Source organism: Adiantum capillus-veneris, chromosome 16, assembly GCF_014529385.1.
Source record: "Adiantum capillus-veneris isolate H3 chromosome 16, ASM1452938v2, whole genome shotgun sequence".
Classification (NCBI taxonomy): domain Eukaryota; kingdom Viridiplantae; phylum Streptophyta; class Polypodiopsida; order Polypodiales; family Pteridaceae; genus Adiantum; species Adiantum capillus-veneris.
In genome coordinates this window covers 107,466,578-107,480,331 of record NC_140946.1, presented here as the reverse complement: position 1 = coordinate 107,480,331, position 13,754 = coordinate 107,466,578, and the positions used below count along the sequence as shown (strand labels likewise).

Genomic DNA, 13,754 nt, shown 5'->3' with positions numbered 1-13,754 from the left:
TGAGCGACCTTCACCCATATGATACTAAGGCCTTTAGATCGCCAAAAATAATTTGCCTCAAAAACTTAAAAGTAGATGGGTTGGCATAAATAACTATTACATATGGGATTTGGACTAATCTTTTCAACTTTTAGAAAGAATGACACTTTGCTGTGTAAATCTCCCAATGCCATAAATATATGGAAAAAATTGGGTTAATCTTTTGACAATATCAAGTAAAAGTTAAAGAGTCACTCTTTCCATTATTGTCTAAGATCTTCAAAGGTTCCTCTAATTGCCAAGCCATCCTAAATACTTTTTTAACATTTCTTATGCTTGTTTTGTAGTTAAGTCCCTTCATTTCATATATTATTAATAATAGTAATATTAATTTTTTTGTTTAGCATGAGACTACACCTTGTCTCTCCCTTGGTGGTCTGCAACAAAGAAGCAGACCACTGGTGTTATCAAGCTATGGCAGACCCAAGGTCCTGGAGGAGTTCTTTGGAGCCAGAGATGACCAGCTGAAGAGCATCAAGCACGTGGCTGATGCTTGGGGGTTGTGCAGAGCTATGAGCCCATGTTTGAGCAAGGGAGATGATGTTCCGGATCTCTCGCCCATTCAGGGGTTGCCCACATTGCACAAGGCCGCTGAAGTTGGCCTCATTGGTGGGTATGGCAGCCCGTGCCAGAAGAGTTTGCCAGATGAAACCACGCCGCTCATCGTCGAGCTCAGGATACCTGATGCAGAGTGAGATGCGCGACAAGAAAGCCTCGTCGAACGCACCCACTCGGTTGGTGGTCAGGAAGAGGACTCCAGCATAGTATTCCAACAAACGCAGGAAGACGCCAGTGAGGAGATTGCGCTTCACATCCACATTGAATGCTCGACGCTCCAGATACCCATCAGCCTCGTCGAGGAGGACGATAGCACGCCACCGTAAAGCTGTGTTAAGAACTTGGCTCAAGCTTTTTTCCAGCTCCCCAGCCTCCTCCCCCAACTCAAAGGCACTGATAGCCCACAATGGCCTATGCAGCGTCTCCGCTAGCGTTTCCGCTGTCAAGGTCTTGCCTGTGCCAGGCGGCCCGTAACATAGCACCACACATCCCTCTCCCTTCTGAGCCACAACATCTACACCTTTGCCCCTTCCACCCTCTTCCAATAGGTAAGTGGTCACAATGGCCTTTAACATCTCTTTTTGCTTGGCACTCTTCATCACCAGCTGCTCATACGCTTGATCCTCAAAGGTTATCTCCCGGAGACCCTCAACATCGAAGCAGCCCCACCTCTTCAGGCTGAAAGAGAACCCATATACTACTGCCGGTGCCCGACAAAGCTCCTCTTTAGTAAGCTGCCTTCCCTTCTCTGATTTTGCTTCTTCTGTCCCCTTTTCCCCAAGGCCTCTCAGCAGCTCGGATGGTGGCTGTGCATTACCCAATGGCCAATCCGGGTTTGCCTTGGCCAAGCTTAGCAGATCCACCATCACTCGTCCGTCGGCATTCACCCGACGTAACTGAAAGCATCCATTGGCGCTTCTTTGGTAGTAGCCCAGGGAGCCATGAAAATGCATGAACATGAAAGGTTCCTTCACTGCATAATTGTAGAAGAGCTGTCCACGCTGCTCTAGGTGGTCCATCATGTCTTGCCTCTGTTGGCTCGGAAAGAAAGACCATGGACAAACACGCAAAGATGTGAACAGCACCTCACCATCAAACTCGTCAATCTTGTAGGTCATGGTGCAGTGGCGGTAGCTTTTGCCATTAAAGGCCATGACATTGAGCTTGATCTTAAACCCATTTTCATCTGGTGCCCAGCTTTTATGGTCATACTTTCCCTTCTCACTTATCACAGCATGGCATACCTGACCAGAGATGTTGCAGAGACAGCAAACTTCAACACCCGGAGCAAGGAAGGTCCACAGCATGTTGTATGAGACACGGCCCTCCCGCTTTACCCATGCAAATTTAGCAGATATATCTTTGAAATGTTCGTCTAGAAACCGTAGCAGGTGGTGAAGGTGTAGGCGAGAGAAGGTTTGCTCCTCACCATCACTAACACCATTGGCAACACCACTGCCATCATTCTTAGCACTAACATTACCATCAGCAGCCGCATTGCTGCCTACTGAACATAAATTAAGCAGTGAATCTTGTGCAAGTATATAGCAGAAACAGAGAGCAAGTCACGGGAAGAAAAGGAAGAGATGTGAAAATCTGACCAACCTTCTCTTTCTACAGCAACACCGTTGATCCCATCTTCAGTAGCTTCTTCTTTGCAATGGCACTCGGATTGAGAAACCTTTAGTTCACCTTTGAGAGAGTCCCATATCCCAAAGAGGTCTTTAACATCAATGCTGGGCTCCTGAGTGCAGAGATCTCCTACCATGCCGGACAAGTATTTGCGGAGAATTGTGATGAGATACGGTGAATGGATTGTAACATTAACTTCAGAAAGCTCTTCACTTCTTTCCTTGATGAGTGCAGTGACCTCAAATGGGCATTGGAGTCCATCTTGAAGACCTTTGCCCTTGGTTGTTCGTCTCATCTTCCATACGCCCTCCAGCATGGAGTACCATTTCTCGCGAGTAGGCCATCTCCACTCAGGATCCTTCACATTCCCAGTCTTCGTCTGATCCTCTTCAACCGTTTCGTCCACACCATCCATTGATCTGCATGCAGCCACCCAATGAAGGAATCATGCATAGACATTCTTTCACAAACAGACGCACAAGCGTGCGTGTGTGTGTGTGTTTGTGAGTATAAACGAAACAATGAGCTTGATTACCTCGTCAGGTGATGCTGGAGGAGTTGTCGAGCAAGAAGCGGCATTGCTGCTGCTGCACTGCTGCTGGTGGAGAAGATCGATCGATATGCGCACACTTGAACTTTTGAAGGTGTCACGTAGTGATGGTTGGGTATGAAAAGGACAAAATGTTGAATCTTGGAAACCTCAACTTTTTTTGGTCTTTTCGAAGAAAAAATGGTCTAGGACACACCCCACCTCACCTAGAAAAAAAATCGAGCTATCTATATATGTACTATCTAAGAGCTGAGTCGCCCTAGCATTGGTAGGGTTAACATCATATTACTGGACACTTGGTCGCACCCAGAAACGCTTAGCATAGCTTACAAATATCCTGCTGAAAAATGCTAAAAAGTGAAGCTGTCTCATTGGCTCGAGATGGCGAGAGTTATGTTCGTTTGCTATCAACCAAAAAAATAGCTCAAACCCCCCCCCTTTCTCAAAGTGCTAGAAGCTACGTTCGATTTTCCTGGCTTCATTATAGGATTTACCAAGATTGGAGAACTCACTCCCCCCACTGTCCCCCACTACCCCTGGAATAGTAATGTTTTCCACAGTGGCATCCTTTATGGATCCAGTTGTTCGTTGGATCAGAACACGATTTAGAAGGAGGTTCAATGAAACCAAGACTTCCATCTTGATTTTCCACATTGTTGTCCCTTTGCAACCGTCTTGTGTAACTGGATCATAACCAACATAGCGTGTAAACTCCATGTAGAACCCCATGAGCAGGCTAAACGAGTTATCACAACAAATATATACCCCAAAGAGTACCTCTTTTCACTTTCCATGAAAGTAACTGGCTGATGTAACTCATCAGCAAAACTTAAGTCCTTGACTTGTTATCTTATCGCATCAGGAAACAACCCCACTATAACTAGTGTTCAAGGTTGAGAGCCTGACTTACACATGAAGAGACTAAACCTAGTTGTAAACATGCTTTACCTTATGGTAAACAAACTCAAACCTAGAGTGATATATGCTTTCTAATTCGATTGCTTGGTGCTAACGTATGCGTTTCACATATCCTATAGCACAAGATTACACTTTGTAATCTGCCTATTCTCTATGGATAACTGATAGTATTGAGGTATGTTCTCTCCACCGCATACAGACAATCTTCCAAAATGACTGGTAAACAGGGATCACAATGCCTTACAACATGGTTGAGGAATCAACAACGTTATAAATAACCAGCTTGGTTAACTTGAAAGATTAAAAAGCACCCAAACTGGGTCATGACCTCTATTGGTGATTGTTAGATCTATGTCATGAATGTGCATGCCGCTCAAAATCAGCCTTTGCTAAACACTAGGGTCCATAACACCTAGTGTGCATGCATTTAGAAAAAACTGATCCGAACCTGCATATCCATGATCATGCTTGCTAGTACTTATGGCGAATATGATTACATGAAAGAGGAGTGTAAATAGTTCTAAAAAGAAACTACATACTTTCTATTGCAATCTTTGCAAGCCTTATTGATACGTTTGAGCTAAAAGGTGAAACATAAGTCACTTCTAGGTACAAACAATGAAACATTTTCATTAACAACACATAGCCTTGCTATATGCATAAACAACCATCCGTTAATATTGTTTAGCAGTACTTGTAACCTTAACAAGTCATTTTGAGTATTTAACAATTTTTTGCCATTGAAATTGTTCCTGATACAACATATTGAAAATGGTCCATAAAACATGTTTGACCAGCACCTAGGGAATTGTCGCGACACATAACTAAAATAGCGGCCGCCAGTGTCAGTCCCAAAGACTCATATTCTCCACATGTGGAATATGTCTCAACTAAGGATGTCGGAAAAAAGAATATCCTTCAAGTACGAGATGTACTTGTGTGTGGAGGTAACTACAAAACACTCTACACGTGAGTGAGAGGGACCTTCATTAACCTTGCTCCACACTGGCTAAATCAAACTCCTTGAGTTTCTAGACCATGTTGTATCCCATGTGTCAACATGTGCCAAAGAAAACCCTACATATAGGTCCATAATTGTTGTCATGCCAAGGGCATACCCAGGGGGGGTTACGAACCTAGGCCAGGTGACCGGCTGCCAGTGTGGAATAGGGGATTCGAGGGCCAAGGGCTATATATGGGGGGTTGGGTGGTGAATCCGGACCAAGGTAGTCCTCTGACAGTTCACTGGTATCGAGCCTACTTTTGGGGCCAAGGGCGTGGAGCCACTTTCATGCTTTTGCATGTGCATGCAAGCAAGGAGGGCCGAAGACCATCTCAAGCGGGCATGGCCGCTTAGCAGGCAAGGATGCCACGGCCGCAAGCAAGCAACCTAGGAGGGGGAAGTGAAGGGAGGTCACCGACTACACAGAGCTTGTAGAGCGGCTCTACAGGGTCGTAGGAGGCAGGGGAGCATATCTTGACACAGGGTCGGGGCCTGGAAATCAACAGAATGTTCTCTCTCTCTCTCTCTCTCTCTCTCTCTCTCTCTCTCTCTCTCTCTCTCTCTCTCTCTCTCTCTCTCTCTCTCTCTCTCTCTCTCTCTCTCTCTCTCTCTCTCTCTCTCTCTTCCTTGCCCACTGCGGCCTGCTCGCCATCGTTCGCTTCATACATAAGCGCCCAAAGGTTTGGGCCTTAGGGAAAACCTAATTTAAAAATAGGGCAAGTGCCCACGGTCGAACCCTTCTTCTTCCTCGCTGGCATACACGGTGACAACATCGACCAAATTCATCGACAAGGGGCCGGAAAATTTCATCAACAAACTGTCAATTTTCTGCAGAACCTTTCAAAATCTCAAAAATTTTGAAACCATAGTCGTGAAGCAGTCGTATTTCAAATTGAAGCTTTAAGCAGCACATATTGCTACTTGCAAATCCAATTTCTATGCTGAGGCGCTCGTTGGGGAACATTCTGATTGGACAGACTTGCAATTAGACGTCAACATCTAACGTGGAACCACAATACAATCACGGAACCAAGAACGACTTTGGATTTGGGTTAATCTCTTCACACATTCAAGCACGGCTTAATTTTGTGGACACCCTTACGTCTTTGAATTAAGGTTACAAGCCTAATTAGCACGGCTAATTATTGGAGGTGGCGATACATCGTACGGCTACGAGATTTTTGATATCAAGGTATTCTTCTTTTTCTTTCTAGCACTGCACAGTCGCCATGGATTTGGATAAATGACTTTTGATTTACAAGCATCATATGCTCGATCCTCCCAATGATGGCTCGCGGCCGGGTACTCTCACAAAGCGAAGCTGCAGGAGGAGATGACGCTTATGAATTGCTTGATATTCAAGATAATTGAGCACTCCAAGCATGTCTGTCGGTGATGGAAACGAATTTTGCATCACTAAATGAAAATGTTAGTAAATTATCCACTTTAGTGGTATAGTTTATGCAATAGAAGGCCAAGGGTCCTATTGACACACATGCATGAGCACGTAGCCAATCAGGGGCAGGGTCCTCCTTGTCCAGGGACAAGGTCCCCCTCCAGATTCTCTGCACTCTCTCACTGCAAAGGAGGTGGACGAGTTGTTGAAAAATACAAAGCCACCAACTTTTAAGGGAGAGGACCGAGAGCGCAATAAGGATGCAGTAAAAATATTTCTTAGCAAGTGGGATGGAATTCACGCCTTACGACGTACTTCGGATGCAATCAAGGCACTATAGACAAGTCTGACTCTAGAAGGCAAGGCCTATAAATGGTGGATGTCTCTCAAGGAGAAGAACGTCATACCATAGAGTTGTACAGCTTTTGAGGCTATGTTTAGAAAAGAGTTCCTGCCCACGAATGAGGCAGATAGAAATTGGACGGCTTGGGACACGTGTTTCATGCGCCAACACACATCATTGCTTGAATATATCTTGCATTATCGGGATGTTATCCTAAAGTTGGAAGGGTTAGACACCTTTCAATAAGTACGTGGGTTTATCCATGGTTTGATGCTAGAGCTTAAGAAGCACGTCAAGACTCAAGACCCTAAAACACTTGAGGAGGCCATAGTGAAAGCTCACATTCATGATGATCCAGATGATAAGAAATCACATAGTACTCATGTGCCTGCTAATACACATGGTAATACACACACATAGCATGGGCACAATTTATAGTAGCCAACTCAAAAGCAGCTAAGAAACCCAAGGGGTCTTCAGGGCCTCTCTCTACTGAGGATTTTGAGAAGGCTAAAATAGAGAAGTTATGTTTACAATAGGTGGAGGTAACACACACCGAGGTGGTGCATGAATGTTGTATCACAGATTCCATGTGGCAACAGACCTTTGGTCCACATGAGCTAGTGCGTATGCGCGGATCTATTCAAGGGTACAAGGTGCATATCTTGGTAGATGATGGACCTACTCACAATTTCCTTACTACGAATTAGTGGCCCAAATTGCCCCAAACTCCGAGATCCCACCACTACAAGGTAGCAATGATGAACGGTTATGATGCCAAAGTATGGGATACTCAAGTGAGAGTTGTACTGTTGGAAATTCAAGGCTATTCCACATCCTTGGATTTCCAGGTTATGAACATGGAGAGGGCAGATGTGGTACTTGGTAGAGAATGGTTGCATAGCCTAGGACCATCACTGAAGCATAGCTACGAGCACAACAGTCTGATGTTTGAATCCCATGGTGCACATGTGTTGTTTTTAGGAGAAGGATGTGCCTTCTTACCACTGATATGTACAACAGAGCTTATGAAGCTCACTTCTAATAATGAAATAGAAGAAGTTTTCTTGTGTTACTCATTGTGTCATTTTCTTTCAAATGCTCAATCTATTGAACATTCCTCAACGCCGCATGCTACTCTCTCTTCTCTTCCAGCAATGTCTACTACTCTCTCTTCTCAACAAGAAAACATTTCTAGTCATTTAAAAGATTTATTAATGGAATTTCAAGATGTTTTTCCTAATGATTTACCATCAGATTATCTCCGACACAATATGTGCAACATGGCAGTAAACTAGTTAGTAAACCACCCTACAAAATGAGTCATTCTGAGGCTGTTGAGGTGGAATGTCAACTTGCTGACTATCTCAACAGAGGGTTTATTCAACCGAGTTCTTCACCATGGGCTTCTCCTATCCTCTTGGTGAAGAAAAAGGATGGTAATATGCACATGTGCGTAGACTACCATGGGTTAAATGCGGTCACTATTAAGAACAAGTACCCATTACCACGAGTGGATGAGCTGTTCGACAAGCTCACTCATGCTCGTATTTTTACAAAGATAGACTTGCGGTCGGTGGGCTATCACCAAGTACATATTTGACTTGCTGATATACCCAAAACTACATTCTGAACAAGCTTTGGACATTACGATTTTTTGGTTATGCCTTTTGGGTTAATTAATGCGCCCTCGACTTTCATGACACTCATGGATAGTGTCTTGTGACCATGCTTGGGCAAGTTTGTTATCGTTTGTCTCGATGACATTCTTGTATATAGTGCTTTTGAGGAAGAGCACTTGCAACATCTGAGGCAGGTGTTTGAATTGCTAAGAGAAAACAACTTTATGCCAAAGAGTCAAAGTGTGATTTTCTCAAGGAGGAAATTCACTATCTAGGGCATGTTATCTCAGCTAATGGGCTGCACGTGGATCAATCCAAAGTGGATGCCATTTGGAGGTAGCCTTCACCCAAAAATATGGAAGAGTTATAGATTTTCAACTTTCCAAGATTTTCAGTTATAGGCAAAGGGAAAACCTTTTGGTGGGGTGCCGCTCAATATCAAAATTTTGATACGCTCAAGAATGCATTAGCTACAGCTCCTATTCTAGCTATTGTGGATCCTTTGAAGCCATTCATTTTGGAAACGGATGCTAGTAACCGTGCTATTAAAGCAGTCATTCTATAGGAGGGGTGGTCAATTGCATTTGAAAGCAAGAAGATTGATTCAGCGCAGCAGAATTATTCTGCTTATGAACACAAACTCTACACAATAGTGTCCGTCTTAAAGACATGGCGGCATTATGGAGCTCAGTTTGAGATTGTGTTTGACCATGAAATCATAAAATGGTTTACACAACAAACTGACTTGAAGGGTCGAAAGGCCAGGTGGGATGAGATTCTTCAGGAGTATGATGCAAAGGACAATACAATGTGGTCGATGATGCTCTTAGTCGTATGCCTAAAATCAATTCTCTTTTGTTCATGGATTTGAAGTGAGTTTTTGGATTCTCTGAAGGGAAAATATGAGCATGATGACGCATACTCCAAAATGTTGAGCCATGTGAAAATTAGGGATCCTTCTCTCTCCAATGCTGGTAGTGTTTCGTTAACCTCCACACACAGTTCACCTTGTCGAGTGATGAACTACACAGATAGAAGAATTTTTCAATCGATAATGGGTACCTACTCCACAAGGCGAGAGTTTGTGTACCGATGGACACGGACATTCGGTGCCAAATTCTTTATGAATGTCACAACAGTCCAAGTGCAGGGCACCCAGGCATTAAAAAGACTTATGCTCTCATAAAACGACAGTTTCACTGGCTAGGTTTACATGGCTTTGTTCAAGACTATGTCTTGCATTGCCAGAAATGTCAAGTTAACAAAGCAGAGTACGTGAAGGCAGGAAGACTCTTACATCCTTTGGATATTCCCAATGGTAAATGGAAAAGTATCTCTATGGATTTCATCGTAGGTTTACCAACTACTGTACCAGGTCATGACTCGATATGGGTGGTCGTAGACCAATTGACTAAACTATGCAAGTTTATTCCAACCAAGGCGACCATAAAGACTCCAGAATTAGCTAAGTTATGTGTGGACAATCTGTACAAGTTGTATGGATTTCCACGTAACATTGTGAGTGATCATGATCCCAAGTTTAACAATCATTTTTGGAGGGTTGTGTTTAAACGATTGGGTAACCTCAGTACCGTAGATCATCCAAAAACGGATGGTCAAACTGAACGAGTTAACCAAGTGCTAAAAGATAAACTACAAGCATATGTTAGCAAGAAACAAACAGACTAGGAAGAGTATCTACCTCTTCTTGAGTTTTCTTACAACAGTGCTAAGCATGTTACAACTGGATTTAGTCCTTTCATGCTAATGTACGGTTTTCAACCTAGGCCACCAATTACAGTGGGGTTGGCCATCGAAAAGCTCCAGCAGGTTAAGGATTTTATCCAAGACCATATGGATATGCTTAAACTTGCTCGTCAAAATGTCCGACAAGTGCAAGATTGGTATAAGAAGTACACTGATGAGAAACATCTGCAAGTTACCTTCAAGGAGAGGGAAGAGGTATTTTTGCATGTGCCAGAACATTCAAAAAGTCTGAAGACTGGGCCAACACCTAAATTATCTCCGAGATATTGTGGGCCTTTCAAGATACTCAAGCGAGTTCGTGATCGTGCTTACAAACTCTCGTTACCAACACATTCTCATGTCCATCCAGTATTTCATGTAAGCCATTTACGTAAACACTTGCATGGAACAATGTTGTCGACCAACAAATTTTGGTTCATTTTGTTGAGCCTCCTACCCCACCGCATGAACCTGAGTAAATCCTTGACTATCATTATTTACGTACGTGTCATCATGTATGTCGTCAAGTTTTAGTCAAGTGGAAAGATCGACCTGAAGAAGGTGCCACTTGGGAAAACATTAGTGTTCTTCAGAAGAAGTTTCCCACTTTTATTTTCAAGGACGAAAACACTTCTCCAAGGGGGGAATAATGTCATGCCAAGGGCGTACCCAGGGGCGGTCATGGACCCAGACCAGGTGACCGACTGCCAATGTGAAATAGGGGGTTCGAGGGCCAAGGGCACTATATGGTGGGTTGGGTGGTGAATCCGGACCAAGGAAATCCTCTGGAATTTCAACTGCATAATGCAAGAATGTATGTTGGACAGTACGGCCCAAAATACTTTGCTCCTACATGACCTTGGTCATGTCTCTTAAAGTGGAAAATAGATGAATACATAGAATTTTATGCATTCTACTTGGAAAAGTAAACAAAAACATATTCGAAAAAGAAATAAAACTGGTTCAGATGCATACGTGGAGGTTGAACATAGTGCTCACGTACCCGTTGTCATGAGTTTTTTGGAGCAAGGGATTGCGCATATGTACATACCCATGCATGGTGCATCAAATAAAGGATTGCCCATTTTTCAGAGCCAGGTAGTTACGTGGGGCCCACATGTGTACAGGTAGGACAGCATGTACATAGTGCATCGATTTTCACTATCACCAGTACCAGTGTGTTTTTTCTATAATAATGAGGAGTTGGTAGCACGTTAAACTTTTCGAGGAAGCTATCCGCGGGCCGACGACATGAGGTAAGCAGATGCGTCAGATGGCATCTAGTGGCGTCAGGAGGTCGAATGGGGTCAATACTTGCACGTGGAGAAGTACGGGCACAACGTGGATGTTTTCTTGTGATAATTATGCAGAAAGGTCATCATGCGGACCATATTTTGGGGCCACTTCACGTGGTGGCGGGATGCATTATTGGAAAAAGCTGAGTGTCAGGTGTGCGGATGGATGCAAAAAGGTGACAACTATGCACTGCGAGGTCAGTTTTTGGCATGTTCGGAGTCCGGTTTGAGGTCAACTAAAAGGCCAAGGGTGCCCAAGTAATAAAGCTAAGTGTGGGAACTGAAAAACCTAAGAGAAGACCGGAAAAAAACGTGGATAGAAGAGGAGGAATAGCTGCAACTGTGTTTTTGCCCATTTTGGAACCTGTTTTGGCCATAAGCTGCTCATCCGAGGTCGGATTTGAGCACTTTGACATTGTAGACTGAGGTTTTGGGCCGTTCTAGACGCGATGGCGCTGTCCATTTTGCCAAATTCCTCACTGTTTTTCTGTTGTTTTTGTTGTGTAAGTTTCTCCTATGAGCGAAGCTTCTGCTCCAATTTGTGATTGTATCTGGCATATTTTACCCATATTGTGTGAGCTATTTTCCCCATTGGTGTTGACCCAAGCTCAATTGTATCTAAACATCAGAAATTCTCCTCTTTTGAGCTGAGTTTTTTGGGTGTGTGTGTGTGTATCTCTGTGTGGAGTGGGTAAGTGGGTAGTCTCTCTCCTCTCACTCCATCGGTGTGTTTCCTGTCTCGGCCAGGTGGGTTGTGTAAGCCGAGTGGTGCCCCATAGAGTGTGTGTGTATCATTCCAAGAGTGTGTGTTGGATCATTATAGAGGCGTTCCGTGTGTTTCCATCCCGCTCACACCGTAATCAAATGTACCTGCCTAAATTTTTGGCTTGCAAAGGCTTAGGAACACTAATTGAAAATTAGTGAAAATCAAGTAGTAGTGCACGGATAACCCTTGGTGTTGCCTTTGCAATCCAAACCCCTTGGTTAAAATCTACATTGTCAAACCCCTTGGTTAGACTTTGCCAGGAGACTACTTAGCCTAGCACAGGCAAGGGTGATAAACATAGTCTACCATGGTCAAAAGTATTTGAAATCAACTAAAAAAACTGAATTTGTCCACTACCCCTTGGCAGCTTGTGCACTTTTTTCCGTAAAAGTGCAAGTGTGAAGGTTCCAAGAATTGACCATCAACATGATTTAGTACTCATGAGCTAGGTCTTACCCCAAAAGTACGCTTGCTTAGACACTCTTAGTGCTATAGACGAAATAGGAGATCCACTCAAGTTGGAATGTATTCACAACGGGATCTTTTCTAGACGTGAAAGTCCATAATCTTGTGTTTTTGCGAACATCCATGTTGTCTAAAATGCTTGCTTCATCTATACACCTTGGTAGAGATAAGCCTTTATGAGTTTAAGACTTGCAAAAACTCAACTTGACCTTCACACTTAAAGTATGTAGTGCTAAAATAACACCCAAAAAATCAGTAATGGCAAGACTCTTGCTTGTCCATTAGAATTGATGGGTAGTAGAATTGTTCAATCTTGAAAGCAATCACTAATGGATTATAAACAGATGGCTCTTAGCCCTTCTTGTTACTATATCGACATAAAAATATTTTAGTAAAATCATGCCTAATTTCAATTTTCCCGTAGAGAATTAGGAAGGGGGGGGGGGGGGGGGGGGGGGGGAGAGAGAGAGAGAGAGAGAGAGAGAGAGAGAGAGAATGTTGGGCTGAGGAAAATCCTTGATTCTACTATGTTGTTTGCCCCCTGCATATGCCTCTATGCAGACAATGGCTGTGTTGTAGCTTATCGTATAAGCGTACAACAAGGTGCTTGTACAAGGCTCTCGTCGAGAGAGGTAACATAAGTCACATCTTGACCCACCTACCTTGTATGTGGTCATGAATGTACTTGGGTGACTTAAGTATGGCACTTTGCCTGTGAGAAATAAACATGAATAAAAAATATTTTAAGACATCAGTAACTTACCTCGTCCTTGACAGAGTAGCTAGTATTATGGCGAAAGTGTAAACAATATTGAGATGGAATTATGTCCACCTCACTAGCAGTCTATGCGCGCAGAGGTGTAAACTGTTGGTGACAATGACGGCCCCTACAGATTGAGTGGATACCAAAAGTGCCTTGCACAAGCAGATATGGATACATCACGATTCGCCATTGTCATACGTAAATTGTGAGCTTATATCCTCACGTTTCCAAATTCCCACAATTGTGTGCCGATGTCATTGAGTCAAAGTCAATGGCAGGATCCTTGCACATGTTAGAAGCTTTGCTTCTCATGAATGTTTCCAAAGCACTTTTCTTTGTACAATAGGAAATCCTTGCCAACTTAAAGGTTAAAATGTAGAAAAACAAGAAAACTTGAAATTGTCTAACCTAGTTGCTCACTTGTGGCTAGGTGTCTAATAATTCATAATTACGAAGCTCGCTTGAACTTGGCTCATAGCCATACGTATTGCTCAAGTTAGTGTATGTATCATATACGCCCTCTTCTTGTGACATAATAACCTGAAGACAGCTTGGAAAGTTCCTCCAAGTTCGTATGCTAATAGCATATTCCAAACTTTGAAAACCGTGATGCCAAATGCCAAAGTGGAAGCCTTTCTTCACATAAGTGTGCATGGAG

General features: G+C 43.4%; 1 protein-coding gene across 2 annotated transcripts; it reads right to left on the bottom strand.

Annotated features, from left to right (window-relative positions):
- Window positions 1-38: 38 nt before the first annotated feature.
- Window positions 39-2,898, bottom strand: LOC147439604 (isoindolinone tripeptide biosynthesis cluster protein B-like). 2 transcript variants are annotated; one of them, XM_086485427.1, is made up of 3 exons: window positions 2,765-2,898; window positions 2,203-2,648; window positions 39-2,104 (listed from the first exon to the last, which is right to left on the bottom strand). In XM_086485427.1, exons 1-3 carry the CDS (start codon window positions 2,806-2,808, stop codon window positions 447-449), a joined length of 2,148 nt encoding a protein of 715 aa, XP_086341553.1. In that variant the 5' UTR covers window positions 2,809-2,898; the 3' UTR covers window positions 39-446. The 2 variants fall into 2 exon arrangements, with proteins under 2 accessions (XP_086341553.1, XP_086341554.1); XM_086485428.1 differs by having other exon boundaries at window positions 39-2,101.
- Between the last annotated feature and the right edge of the window lie 10,856 nt (window positions 2,899-13,754).

Excerpts from the sequence above, each read along its gene's own strand:
- LOC147439604 (XM_086485427.1), bottom strand. The coding sequence starts at position 2,808 with ATGCCGCTTCTTGCTCGACAACTCCTCCAGCATCACCTGACGAG. Across the intron at positions 2,649-2,764 it reads CTCCAGCATCACCTGACGAG|ATCAATGGATGGTGTGGACG; the intron begins GTAATCAAGCTC and ends GGCTGCATGCAG. Across the intron at positions 2,105-2,202 it reads TGTTGCTGTAGAAAGAGAAG|TAGGCAGCAATGCGGCTGCT; the intron begins GTTGGTCAGATT and ends ATTTATGTTCAG.